Source organism: Myotis lucifugus, unplaced genomic scaffold, assembly GCF_000147115.1.
Source record: "Myotis lucifugus unplaced genomic scaffold, Myoluc2.0 scaffold_1617, whole genome shotgun sequence".
Lineage (NCBI taxonomy): Eukaryota > Metazoa > Chordata > Mammalia > Chiroptera > Vespertilionidae > Myotis > Myotis lucifugus.
In genome coordinates, this window is record NW_005872665.1 from 45,931 (window position 1) to 60,454 (window position 14,524).

General features: G+C 46.7%; 1 protein-coding gene and 1 long non-coding RNA gene across 2 annotated transcripts in view; one reads left to right on the plus strand and one right to left on the minus strand.

Moving 5' to 3' along the window:
- LOC106695557 overlaps positions 1 to 14,297 on the plus strand; it is a 21,380-nt gene extending 7,083 nt beyond the window's left edge. The window contains exon 2 of the long non-coding RNA XR_001346623.2: positions 13,702 to 14,297. This is a non-coding gene — a long non-coding RNA (uncharacterized LOC106695557). The remainder of the gene's footprint in view (positions 1 to 13,701) is intronic.
- On the minus strand, positions 1,583 to 4,566 carry LOC102439525 (protein S100-A7-like). Its single transcript, XM_006107976.3, has 3 exons — positions 4,431 to 4,566; positions 2,716 to 2,873; positions 1,583 to 1,803 (listed from the first exon to the last, which is right to left on the minus strand). The coding sequence occupies exons 2-3, from the start codon at positions 2,854 to 2,856 to the stop codon at positions 1,639 to 1,641; spliced, it is 306 nt and encodes a 101-aa protein (XP_006108038.1). The 5' UTR covers positions 2,857 to 2,873; positions 4,431 to 4,566; the 3' UTR covers positions 1,583 to 1,638.
- Positions 14,298 to 14,524: the final 227 nt, after the last annotated feature.

Genomic DNA, 14,524 nt, shown 5'->3' on the forward strand with positions numbered 1-14,524 from the left:
TAACTTAAATTTAGTTTTAATTGTATTTCATTCCATTTTCTTTAAAGTAGATTGTATTTTACTCAGTAGTATCAGAAAAATACAATTGAATTCTAAGCATATGTAACATAAACACAAACATTCAAAAACTGTATCTAAAGGGGGAACCCTCTCTGCCATGGCCGCTGACAAGCTGTGGCCCAGGATCTGGGACTGCAGACTTCACAGGAGCTGAAGCAAGTTGCCCATATACTGCAGGTGGTTCTTCTGCCTCTAGAAGGTCAGTGAAAGCTGTGCCCAGAGCCCGCTCTGACTCTGGAGAGGCCACTGGAGTTGGTGTTGCCTCTCGAGGTCTTTTTTGAACTTGCTCTGGAGCTGGTTCTGTAGATCCCAGAAGAGAACATGTTATCACCATGACTGCCTCGAGGTGCCTTCCAAAGACAGAACATCTCTGCTATCCATCGATGGAGTCCCAGTTCCAGAGCCCACCCCAGGAAGTCTTCCCAGACTGCAGGCCATGGGGACAGTGATCAGAGCAACTCTATACTTGCCTAACCCTAGCTTCTGGAAGCTCTTCTCTGTGTGGCTTAGCCCCCCACGCACCCACACCATCCACCCGCAGGCCTCCTCATCCTCTACCTCTACCTCTGTGGGCTCATGGTGCTCCAGCTCTGAAAGGAGCAGCTGGGCCCAGTGCTCCAGATGTGAGCTGGTTCTGTAGATCCAAGAAGGACAGAGGCAGATGGGAAGGGCCCTGTGTGGGTAATGGCACGCCTCTTTCCATGGCTAGTGGAGTGGACTGTCATTGATGACTCAGCATGAGCTTTCTGCTCATCATTCCCTGCCCTCTCCTCCCCTCTCCTCTTCAGTCCTGTCTTCTCACTTTTTGCCCAGACACTCTCTGGACTCCAGCACTAGCTTTACTCCTCATGCCTGGAACAGCCATCACTCTGTGCTTTCCCCAGACACGCAGCTCCCAGAATTTAGCAAATCCATTGGGAGGATCAGCTCAGCAGACAGGGTGGCTCTCTCACCTCCACAAGGACACCACACAGGATAAAACACACACACACACAAGCACAGGGACAGAACACAGCCCAGAGCCCCAGGACACAAGAAAAGGGATCCAGTCCTCTGGGCTGTTGAGTGTCCCGTTCACAGTGCTCAGTGCCCATGTGCCCCCAATGAGGCCACCCAATGCCTTTTTCAGTGGTGCCATCTCCCCTATGTCCCTGGGGTCATGCTGGGCAGGAACACGTGGGCATGAGGCACCATGTTCACACCTCCCTCGGCTCCTGCTCCCTGCAGTTCCTGGATGCCCAGATGCTGATTATGGCTTGAGAAGGAAAAGCATGGCTGGGCCAGCAGAATGCTCTGCACTGCTGACCCTGGGACCTGGCACGCTGGCTGCACTAGGGAGCAGGGGCAGAGGTGGACAGAGGCCCTGCTGAGAGAGGTGGTCTGTTATGCTGGAGGCCAAAGGGAGGGCACCATCCTGGCACATTCCTGGGAAAGTCAGCCCATGGAGAATACACAAACACATTAACCAAGAAGGGGCAGTTCTGACAGCATAAGTAGCCAAAGAAAAGCAGGAAACAGGCTGTATCTGGGCAAAAGACACACTTTATTGTTTCTTGGAGGCCTCAGGCTGGGCTGGGCTCAGTGTCCTCCCCCAGAACAGAGCGGGGCTCCGTGGCTGTGATTGTGGTAGTCCGTGGCTATGACTCCCAACACCGACAGAAACTCGGAAAACTCGATCTTCTTATCGTGATTCTTGTCCTCGTCCTCAAAGATATGGGCCAAGAAATCTTTGCCCTTTTTTTCCTGTGGAAAAGATAAATTCAGTCCCAAAAGTGTTATGGGTGAAACAGAAGGAGGAGGAGGAGGCAGAAAGGGGGAGAGAAGCATCTGGGGCCGCACAGGTGTAGCTGGTGTGGGCCAGTGGAGGGTATCTGGGGATGAGGGGAACGTTAGCATTAACCTGCAGGTCACTGAGGGAGATTCCTTGGAGCAAGTATCAGCATGAAAGAGAGACCTAGTGGTGGTGGGCAGACTCATCCCAGAGCCTCACTGATCAATGAGCTGGTGGTGGGTGCTGGTCTTTAGACCCAGACCTGCTCCCCGACCCACTTCCAGGACCCCATCTACCTAAGTTCTACCCAGAAACTAGATAGGTCCTACCCCTTGTGTCTTCATTCCTAACCCTCCTCTCCTATCCCCTATTTGCCTTCCTGAATCGTCCATGCTCAGTGCCCTCTTTTGCTCACCTACTCTCTGTGTGACCTAGTAGCCTCTCCTTTTATAATCAGTTCAGTGTATTCTAACTGTCAGACTAAATCAGGTCTATGAATGAGCTCTTTCATTGTAATGAAAGGTGTTAAATATTATCAGCGATGGGATTTCTATCACCTTCCCTTGGATCTCAGAGAACCGAATGGAGGCTTCTTGAGGCTGAGTCTGAGCCTCTGGGCTTCAGTCTCCTGGATGGAGTGTGACAAGTGGGAGGGGACCAATTCTTTACTCTCCTATTTCACCACCTGATAACTACCCTTGATCTCCAGATGACTTTACACTTGGCCACATGTATCATCTCTTTCATCCTGATAATAAGTCAGGAGAGTCCTCTTAGGCCTTTCTGCAGATGAGAATATTGAGGATCATAGAATGGGATTGACTTGTCCCAAGTCCTCTGCCATGCCAGGGCCCAAGCAATCTGGAGAAGTCACCCAGACTCACACAAGCTTTGAGGAAGTTAGGGAAATTCTCCTTCAGCATCTTCAGCAGGCCCTGCTTGTCAATCTTGTCATCAGGTTTGGTGTATTTGTGGAACAGGACGATCAAGTCCATCACGGACTGTTCAACTGGAGTATGGCTCATCTTGGTTTTCAAGGAAGCTGCCAGAGAGAAAGATGGGGACCTTTGTTATCCTTCTCCCGAGGTGAGGGTCCCTAAGTCAGGACAATGGGGTGGGAACTGAGGATCCAGTGAAGTGAGGCTCAGTTTGGAGCAGAAGGAACTGTATCATCCTAGGAGGTGGGATAAGATGCTCACACGAAGGAGAGTGTGACCAAGGGTGGGGCCTGGGCCCATGCAGGTCAGGGTCCACAGGAGATGGAGGAGAACAGAGAAACCCACTGTGGACAGAACCACAGGAGGCAGAAGCAGAGAGAGTAGGGGTCAACCACACGGAAAAGGACTGACATTTAGTTGGGACCTGAGCAAACACAGCATTTGGATGACTCTACTCTTTAAGACCATCAACACCATCTCTTCCAGGGTCAATGTCAGGGTTAGAGTCATGGGGAAAAAATAACTTCCTGACTAATCTAGCCTAACCTGCCCTGGGCTGCTTTTGGAATGAGTACCTTGAGGTGCGCATTGTGATCATAAAGCAAGCTCTAAATGAAACGGGACCTGGAGGCTCCCAGCATTGAGTGTGAGTAGGATAGTGAGTGTGAGCAGAGATATACAGCCCTGTCCTGAGCTCCTGCAAGGTTTCCTGGACCATCCCCACCAGATTGAAAGAAGAACTGCTGACCAGTGTTGGCATCATGTTTGAAATGAACAGAAATACCTGCCTCATTTTTAGGCTAATGGGTGGAATGCAGGCAGATAGGCTCCTTCAGATTACCTTTGTACCTCCCTGCTCTCTGGAACCCCAAGGCTAGACCACATTTAAGTAAAGAGGTCTGACTTCCCAAATCCAGTACCTCCACCAACAGTCTGGACCCCAAGCAGAGAAATGGGACAGTGCAGCCCTCACATCCCAGACTTTCCAAAACTCTCAGGAAATGTGTATGGCTCCCATGTGTGGGCATCTAACAAAAACTTCCATTGTCTCCTGATATGGGAGAAAGATCCTCCCCGTTATGTCCCTAAGTGAAAACACCTAAGGCCTTCTGTCAACTTGCCCAAGGCCTTAGCTGAGCCCTGTGCACAGAAGGTCACTGGTCATTCCCTCAACTGGGGACGAGGTTCAAAACCCAAGTTGATAGGTCCCTGATCCACATAGTGGCAAATCTTCTCACCAGGGCATAGTGAGTGGGCATCCCAGGTCTGGGTTTAGGAGAATCTTCACGACTTTGGGAGAGCCACCCACTCTCCCCAGAGGTTGGGGGGCAAAGTCCATGGCCTGAGAGTGAGATGATTCCAGAGAGAAGAGAAGACAAGGAGGAGAGGAAGGTTCATATACTGAGCTCCCACCAGGGATGCTTCAGCAGAGATGTCACAGAAGAGCCAACGGAGCAATGGGAGCATCAGTACAGACATCTTGTTGTAGATAGGCCCTTGGGACCAAGTGGGTTCAAGTTGGAAAGACCCATAACAGGCAGAGTTGAGAGTGAATACAGGTTCCTGAATCCGCTCCCATCACTGCTCTCCCTATTCCTGGACACAGAAGAACACCCTGGGCCCTGACGAACCCCCTGGCAAACAGTTAGGTGCAGACTTACCGGAGCTGACGAGATGTCACTGAGGAGAAGGTGAGTGTGCTGTGCATCTGGGCAAAGACTGGTCCCTTTATAAGGCTCAGTCTGGCTCCTCCCAGGCACTGGGAGCCCTTAGGCCATGTTGTTTCTCTGCTTCCTGGACCATTGCCTCACTCAGGTGGGTGGCACACACCTAGGAGTGTGCTCATCATGTTCCTGTACAATGCCAGGCAACTCCCAAGGGATTGCACTATTCTAGAGGATTATTCTCTGGGTAAGGAAACCTAGGGCTGGGGAGGGGAAGACAATGGGATTGTCTTAAAAGCACAGGAATTGAGGGAGAGAACACTGGGTTTCTGAACTTAATGAAGATGGGACTCTGAAAGGCAGCATGGTCTCTGTTTGCTCATCACCCAGTCCTTCCACAAGTTTGCTCTGACATCTAACAAAAGTCTCTCCAGTGGTTTATAAGTCCATAACTATACCATGCATCACCTTACCTGTCATATTGATATTCCTCCTAAACCTTCAAAACCTTATGACATGGTGCTGTTACCCTCATGTTGAGGACAGGGAATTGAGGGAGTAAGAGGTAAGCAAAGTTCCTATGTGCACCAGGCTGATAGACAGCAAGCTCAACATATGGTCCCAGAAAAGCCTGATTCAAAACCTCCCTCCAAACCCCACCACTTGTCCTCTGGGGTCACTTCAGGGTGTGAACTCAAAGTCCAGGGGAGGGAGGCAGGGTCAGCTCACTCCCATGTTCCCGTGGTGTCCTCACTGAAATGCTAGGAGATAAAGAGGTGCCATGACCCACAGTGACAGGTATTACACAGTGAATAGTACATCACCTACTGGTGAGGGAAGAGACAAGGTCAGAGTTCTGAGTTCTGACATTAGCCCCACACTCTTGAACTTCACTTTGCAGCTCCAGGGGCTGCCTGATCCCACCAAGGAAGCCACTGTCTGTACTCAGGGATGGTGACCACCATGAAATGAGCCAGCAGGAAATTGGGCAATGTTGCCTCCCCTCCCATGATGAGGCCTTCCTATGAATTCTTCAATGATGTCCCTCCTTCCCCTATGTAAAACAGTCTGCTTAGGAGTCTAAGGGTCTGCTGTGTCACAACCTGATGTGGAAAATCTAGTTCAGGTGCAGGAAACAGGAGCTTGGAGGTTAGGATGAGGTCTGGGGACCTATGGGGAACGGCCCTGCTGACTCACTGAGGAATCCTTGTTCCTGCTCTCTGCTCCCCTTAGAAGGTCTGGCCATGAGTGAGGGGACTGCTCAGGCATTGGGCACCCTGGGACCAGGCCCATCGCTGAGCCTGGGTCAGACCCCCCCCCCCCCCCCAATGCATTGGGATTCCACACCTGGCGCTTCTGTCCCTCGTTATGTCCACATTTGCACCAGCACCAGCCCTCTCTGGTTCACTTATGTAATGTGTTCTCATCGCCACTAAAAGCCTGCTGTGAAGGATACACAGGAAACCTGGAGAGGGCGTCACTTGGAACAGAGGAACTGAAATGTCATTCCCACATTCGCCCTGGTATAGCTTTTGACTTTTGAACAATGTCAAGATACTTCAATTTCATTTTTAATTTGTATATTTATGTTTTGCTTTGTTCAGTTTTGCCTCACTTTCAGAGTCTGAACTATGTATAGTCCTTGGCTTCCAGAATCTATGCATCATTAATCTGTTGCAAGGTATCTTATTTTTACCTATATACTTCTATTCCTTTAATCTTCATTACCATTCAATTTCCCTCAAAAGAGAAATATAAGTTTTCTGGGTTTTTTGTTTATTTTTATGCATGCTCACCAATGTAAATAGTTATTTTGGACCATGTTCTCTCCATGTTCTTTTTAATATAGATTAATTATGCAGAAAATACAACAAACTACAATACACAGCCTAATGAATCTTACACTTGTGACTGTCCCCCACGACAATGAATAAAACGTTGCCACCACCCGCACCAGCCTGCTTTCTCTCTTCTCAAAACCATCATCTGAACTTTTATGATGAGACCCTCTCTCTGTTTCATTTTACCACCTAAGCATACATTCCTGAACACTGCCATTTGCCCCGCTTTCAAATTTTACTTGAAAGGAAACATATTCTATGTAATCTATTGTGTCTGCCTTATTTTTCTCAGTATTACATTCATAAGCCCTATGGTGTACTGTGTTTGTTCTTCATTGTAGTACTATACTATATATACCTTCATATGAATGTGACATAAGTTTTTTAAAATTCTACTTTAGATACCACATACTCATCACTTTGTCTTCTTTTTGATGATTTCTAGCTCAGGTGACCAGGGATTTTGACCTCTGACCTCATGTTCCTAGGGGAATCAGCCACCCTGTTTGGTGAGGTATGTGGAAAGGGCCCAGGGCAGGCCCTGGTTATGAAAGTCTTGGGTGTTTAAGGAATAAGTAGGGGATGAGCCCATGTTTCAGGGACCAACTTCAAAACATCCCTGTTTGTTGTCAGAAACATTAGTGTTTGCAACTATTGTGACTAACAGCCAAGTCAAACCCCAGCATCTCCCTTATCACTCACCACCACCAGAAAGGCTGTAGGTATCTTCCATTCCCTGAGTCAAACGTTCTTTGGCAACGGGGACTACACATCCATGTCAGTCACTTGGAACCATGTCGCAAGCATTTACTGTTTATCCTGAGCCTCTCTTTCATTCATCCCAATGGACTCTGGACCCCAGCTGTCCTTGGCTGTTTGGAGCTGAGACCTGGACCATTTGTTCAAGGTACAAAATTTAAGGAGAACCCACTGAGCACCACTCACTGTGCTTTGCGATGTACATATGGCAAGAAAAATTTTAAAGAATTTATCTCCCCTCAATTCTCACACATGAGAAGTGAAGACAAAAAGAATAAAATAGAAACTGTGAATGTTGGAGATGTTCAATGACACAGTCTATAACCCAAGAAGAGAGGGGTAACTTTCTGGGGAAGAGAGGTAGATAAGCCAAGGAATTAAAATAAATTGGGCCCAGCTAGCATGGCTTAGTGGTTGAACATTGACCTATGACCCAAGAGGTCATGGTTTAATTCCTGGTCCGGGTACATGCTCAGGTTGGGGGCTTAATCCCCAGTGTGGGGCGTACAGGAGGCAGCTGATGAGTTATTCTCTCTCCTCATTGATGTTTCTATCTCCCTCTCACTCTCCGTTCCTCTATAAAATCAATAAAAATATATTTTTAAAAATAAATAAATAAAATAAAGAGGTTAAGTAATTTCCTGGTGCACAGAAAATCTAAAATGCTAATAAGTTTACCTTGAGAGACTTAGTTCTCAAAAAACAGATTTGATTTATTAGCTAGCTTTTAGATAAGATTGTAAGAGAGCTCCAGAAAATATAGAAAAGAAGAAAATAGAATGCTTGCTCATAACCCGGCGTCAAATTTAGGAGGGTACTCCTAGTTAACTCTCCAGGGCTATTTGTTTCAATCAAACTTGGCTTACAATAAAAAGAAACTCAATCTTATTATTTTTATTATTAATATACTCTAATTTTGAGAACCATTTTATATTGGCTGAAAATTTTGGAACAGAGAGTTTATTTCCTATATACCTCCTCTCCCCACAGTATCCCCTGTTTATTAACATCTTAATTAGTGAGGAACATTTGTTATAATTGATGAACCAATATTGATACATTATTCTGAACTAAAGTCCATGGTTTAACTAGGGTTCAGTTCCTATTGTGAAATTCTGTGGTTTTGGACAAATGTGTAATGCCACATATTCATCATCACAGTATCATGCAAAGTAGTTTCATTGCCTTAAAAAACACCCATGCCCCAACTACTCAGCCATCCCCTCCTATCCTGAATCTTGATGATTACTCATATTTTAATTGTCAATATGGTTTTGCTTTTTCTATAATGTCATATATTTGAAATCATACAGTATGTGGCTGTTTCAGAATGGCTTCCTTCACTCAGCAATATCCTTGTAGTTTCCTCCATGTCTTCTTGTGGCTTGATAGCTCAATTCTTCTTCTTGCTGGATACTATTCCACTGTATGGGTGTGCCACAGTTCGTTTACTCATTCACCTTTTGAAAGACATCTTGGTTACTTCCCATTTGGGACAATTATGAATAAAGTTTCTAAAGTCATTCATTTGGACGTTTTTATGAAGCTGTAACTCTTCAACTCACTTGGGTAAGTATTTTTGATGACTGCCTGTGTCCAGGACCAGCAACCCAGGCATGGGGTGAGGCATGGCAGGGCCAGCTCTCCCTGTCCCCTCCTGTCAGAAAAGCAGAGTCCCAGAAGCCTGGCCCAGCATCACTCAGTGTCATTGGGCAGAACTGGTGGGACACATGTTCACTCTTGGTTGCAAGGGGCATAGGGAAAGCAAGGACAGGACTGTCAGAATGGCTTAGAGGACACCAGACACACATGGGGGTACTGGGCACCCTAAACCCCAAGCAAAACTGGGCTCTGTAGTTCAGAAGAGGGGTTGGGTACTGGGTTGGACATAGTTGGTGCCTGTCCCAAACCTCTCACTTCCAACACTCTTGGCTCTAGACGTGTTTCTGTCCTCCTGATGTCATGTCTGTTCTGAGCTGTAGTTTTGCTCACATGTCAAGGTCTGGAATCTTTTTCCCTGGTTTGCTTGCTTGAACATTAGGTGTTGACATTCATTCAAATGCCACATCTAAGGTATCTTGGTCAGCCTCTCCTCCTCAGAAAGTACCCCTCTCTTTTTGGGTTATACAGTGTGTCACTGTACATCTCCAGCATCCACAGTTTCTATTTTATTCTTTTTCTCTTCACTTCTAAAGGGTGAACATTGGAGAGAGATAAATTCTTTAAAAAATTTCTCTTGCCATATGTTCATCCTAAAGTACAGTGAGTGGTGCTCAGTGTTTTCTTCTTAAATTTTGTACCTTGAACAAATGGTCCAGGTCTCCACTCCAAACAGCCAAGGACAGCTGGAGTCCAGAATCCATTGGGATGGATGAAAGAGAGGCTCAGGATAAACAGTAAATGCTTGCGAGATGGTTCCAAGTGATTGACCTGGATGTGTAGACCATGTTGCCAAAGAATTATTGATTCAGGGATTGGAAGATACCTATAGCCTTTCTGGTGGTGGTGAGTGATAAGGGCGATGCCTGGGTGGGACTTGACTGTTAGTCACAATAGTTGCAAACACTAATGTCTCTGACAATAAACAGGGCTGTTTTGAAGTTGGTCCTTGAAACATGGGCTCATCCCCTTCTTATTCCTTAAACACCCAAGACTTACACAATCAGGGACTGCCCTGGGCCCTTTCCACATACCTCACCAGACAGGGTGGCTGATCCCCACAGGAACATGAGGTCAGAGGTCAAAATCCCTGGTCACCTGAGCTGGAAAACGTACAAAAGGAAAACAAGAAAATTAAGGGCATGTGATATCTAAAGCAGAATTATAGAAAATGATGTGATATCTACACCAAGATATATAGTATACAATGATGAACAAACAGTACAACATAGATATCACTTAAAAATGTAATACTGAGCAAACTAAGGTAAACATAGAAGAATATATAGAATCTGTTCTCCTTCAAGTAAATTTGCTTAAGTGGTAAAATTCAAATGAAACAAAGAGAGAGCCTTACCATAAAAGTCCAGATGATTGTTTTCAGGAAGAGAGAAAAGGGGCAGTGACTGGTAGGGGTGGTGGCAATATTTTATTCATTGACCTGGGTGGCAGTCACAGGTGTTGGAGATAATTCATTGGGCTATACATTGCAGTGTATTTTATTTTCCTTTATGATTGATCTATATCACATAAAGGACATCTATAAAACATAGGCCAAAATAATCATTTACATTCATGAGTATGCATAAAAATAAACAGAAAACATACATTTTATTTTTTGGCTTTTGGGGGGGAAGTTCAAATAGTAATGAAGATTAAGGGAAAATAAGTATATAAGTAAAATAAGAGAGAGACCTTGCAACAGATCAATGATGTTTAGATTCTGGAAGCTGAGGACTATACATAGTTCAGACTCTGACAGTGAGGCCAGAATTGAACAAAGCAAAACTTAAATTAAAATAATTAAAAACTAATTTAAAGTATTTTGACATTGTTCAAATTTCAAAACCTACACCAGGGACAAAGTGGGCATGCCATCTCACTTCCCCTGCCCGGAGTCAGCTCGTGCTCCAGGTTTTCTGTGTGTCCTTCCTGGGAGGCTTTGAGTGGGGTAAAGAAGAAATTAAATGAGTGAACCAGAGGGGTCTGGTGCTGATGCAAATATGGATATAACTGGGGACAGAAAGGCCAGGCTGAAGCATGGAGGCCAGTGCATTGGGGGCCCTGACCTGGGTGCTCAGCGGTGGGCCTGGTCCCAGGGTGCCCAATGCCTGAGCAGTCCCTTACTCCATGGGAGCATGTTCTAAGGGTAACAGAGAGCAGGAACAAGGACTCTTCAGTGAGTCAGCATGGTATGGCCCCAGAGGTCCCCAGGTTTCATCCTGACCTCCAAGCTCTTGTTTCCTGCACCTGAACTCGATTTTCCACAGCAGGTTAGGACATAACAGACCTCAGGGCATGAGCTACTATCTCCTAAGCAGACTGTTTTGCATAAGGGAAGGAGAAACATCATTGAAGAATTTATAGGAAGGCATCATCATGGGAGGGGTGGCAACTTTGCCCAATCTCCTGCTGGCTCATTTCATGGTGGTCACCATCCCTGAATCTAGACAGTGGCTTCCTTGGTGGGCCCCGGTGGGCCATGGAGCTGTGAAGTGAATTTTTAGAGTGTGGGGCTAACGCCAGGACTCAGAGCTCTGACCTCCCGTCTTCCCTTCAGCAGGTGACATGCTGAGCCACTACTCTCTCTGTGTTCCCTGGTCTGTCACTGTGGGTCATGCCACCTCTTTCTCTCCTAGCGCTCCAGTGAGGATTCCCATGAAGACGGGAGTGAGGTGACCCTGCCTCCCTACCCTGGACTTCGAGTTCCCCGGCCCTACAGTGACCCTAGAGGTCTTGTCGTAGGGTTAGGAGTGAGGTTTTGAATCAGGCTTTTCTGGGATCATATCTTAAACTTTCTGTCTATTAGCCTTGTGCACATAAGAACTTTGCTTACCTCTTACTCCCTCAATTCCCCATCCTCAACATGAGGGCAACAGCTCCATCTCATAAGGTTTTGACGCTTTAGGAGGAATATCAATATGACAGGTAAGGTGATGCGTGGTATAATTATGGACTTAAAAACCACTGCAGAGAGTTTGTGTTAGATGCCAGAACAAAATTGTGGAAGGAGTGGGTGATGAGCAAACACAGACCATGATGCATCTCAGAGTCCCATCCTCTTTAAGTTCAGAACCTGTTTTCTGTACCAGAATTTCTGTGCTTTACAACACATCCCATTGTCTTCCACACCCCTGACCCCAGCGAAGTGAGGACAGAAGAAGGCTCTAGGTGTTTTCCCTTGGGAGTTGCCTGGGATTTTACTGGCACATACTGAACACACACTCCTACATGTGTGCCACCCACCTGATTGGGACAATGGTCCAGGAAGTAGACAGATATGACCCAAAGGCTCCCAGTGTCTGGGAGGAGCCAGATTGAGCCTTATAAAGAGACCAGTCTTTTCCCAGATGCACAGGTTTGGTGTATTTGTGGAACAGGACAATCACGTCCTCACCTTCTCCTCACTGCCTCCTCATCAGCTTAGGTAAGTCTGCACCTATCTCTTTGCCAGGAGATTCCTCAGGGCCCAGGGTGTTCTGCTGTCTGCATGAGTAGGGAAAAGCAGTGATGGGAGAGGATTCAGGAGCTTGGGTCCAGATGTAATGCGGTTCTACCTGTAACGGGGCTCTGCCTGTTATGGGACTTTGCCTGTTAGGTGGCTGTGTAACTTTATTCCACTGGGGTCCTGAGGATCTCATCTATAAGATGGCTGGACTGGCCCCTGTGTAACAACGCTGTGGAAACATCTCTGGTGGGAGCTGAGGAAAAGACTCTTCCTCTCTCCTTCTCTTCTTTTCTTTCTGGACTCACCTAACTCTCAGACCACAGGTTGGGAAGACTCAATTTGCACCCCAACCTCCAGGGAGAGTGGGTCTCTCTATCCAAGTTCAGAAGGTTCTCCTGAACCCAAGCCTGGGACTCCCACTCACCTTGCCATGGTGAGAAGATCTGCCAGTATATGGATCAGAAACCCATCAACTAATGTTTTGGACCTTTTGCCCAGCTGAGGGAAAGACCAGTGACATTCTGTTCACAGGGCTCAGCTCTGACGTTGGCCAAGTTCACAGAAGGCTTTGGGTAATTCCATGTAGGGACTTAGCAGCAAGGTTTTTTTATCCTGATGATAAGAAAATACAGTTTTTGTTAGATGCCCAAACATGTGGGCCATACACATTTCTTGAGAGTTTTGGAAACTCTGGGGTGTGAGGGTTGGACTGTCCAATTTCTCTGCTTGGGGTCCAGACTGTTGATGGAGGTACTGGCTTTGGGTAGTCAGACCTCTTTACTTAAATGTGGTCTAGCCTTGGGGTTTCAGATAGCATGGAGGTACAAAGGTCATCTGAAGGAGCCTATCTCCGAACTTTCCAACCAATAGCCTAAAACTGAGGCAGGAATTCCTGTTTATTTCAAACATGATGCCAACACTGGTCAGCAGGCCTTCTTTCCCTGGGATGGTCCAGGAATACTTGCAGGAGCTCAGGACAGGGCTGTATATCTCTGCCCACACTCACCATCCTACTCACACTGACTGCTGGGAGCCTCCAGAACTGGTTTCATTTAGAGCTTGCTTTATGTTTCCAATGGACTCCTCAGGGGTCTCTTTCCAAGAGCAACCCAGCGCAGGTGAGGCCAGACTAGTCAGGAAGTTATTTTGTCCGCATGACTCTAACCCTGACATTGACATTGGAGGAGTTGGTATTACTGCTCTTAAAGAGTAGAGTCATCGAAATGCTGTGTTTGGTTCAGTTCTCAACTAAAATGTCAGTCCTTTTCTATGTGATTGACCCCTACCCTCTCTGCTTCTGCCTCCTGTGGTTCTGTCCACAGTGGGTTTCTCTGTTCTCCTCCATCTCCTTTGGACCCTGACCTGCATGGGCCCAGGCCCCAGCCTTGGTCACACTCTCCTCCGTGTGAGCATCTCATCCCACCTCCTAGGCTGATACAGTTCCTTCTGCTCCCAACTGATCCTCACTTCACAGGATCCTCAGTTCCCACCACATTGTCCTGACACAGGGTCCCTCACCTGGGGAGAAGGATCACAAAGTTCCCGTCTTTCACTCTGGCAGCTTCCTTGAAAACCAAGATGAGCCATACTCCAGTTGAACAGTCCGTGATGGACTTGATTGTCCCGTTCCACAAATACGCAAAATCTGATGACATGATTGACAAGCCGGGCCTGCTGAAGATTCTGAAGGAGAATTTCCCAAACTTCCTCAAGGCTTGTGTGAGTCTGGTTGACTTCTCCAGGTTGCTTGGGCCCTGGCATGGCAGAGGACTTGGGACAAGTCAATCCCATTCTCTGATCCTCAATATTCTCATCTGCAAAAAGGCCTAAAAGGACTTTCCTGACTTATTATCAGGATGAAAGAGATGATACATGTGGCCAAGAGTAAAGGCATCTGGAGATCAAGGGTAGTTATCAGGTGGTGAAATAGGAGAGTAAAGAATGGGTCCCCTCCCACTTGTCACTCTCCATCCAGGAGTCTGAAGCCCATAGGCTCAGGCTCTGCCTCTAGAAGCCTCTATTAGGTTCTCTGAGATCCAAGGGAAGGTGATAGAAATTCCACAGCTGATAATATTTAACACCTTTCATTACAATGAAAAAGCTCATTCATAGACCTGATTTATTCTGACAATTAGAATGCACTGAACTGATTACAAATGAGAGGCTACTAAGTGACACAGAGAGTAGGTTAGCAAAGGAGGCCACTTAGCATAGAAAACTCGGGAAGATAAACAGGCAAGGTGGTTAAGAATGAAGAGACAAGGGGTAGGGCCTACCTAGTTTCTGGGTAGAACTAGGTAGATGGGGTCCTGGAAGTGAGTGGGGGGAGCAGGTCTGGGTCTAAAGACCACCCACCCACCAGCTCATTGATCAGTGAGCCTCTG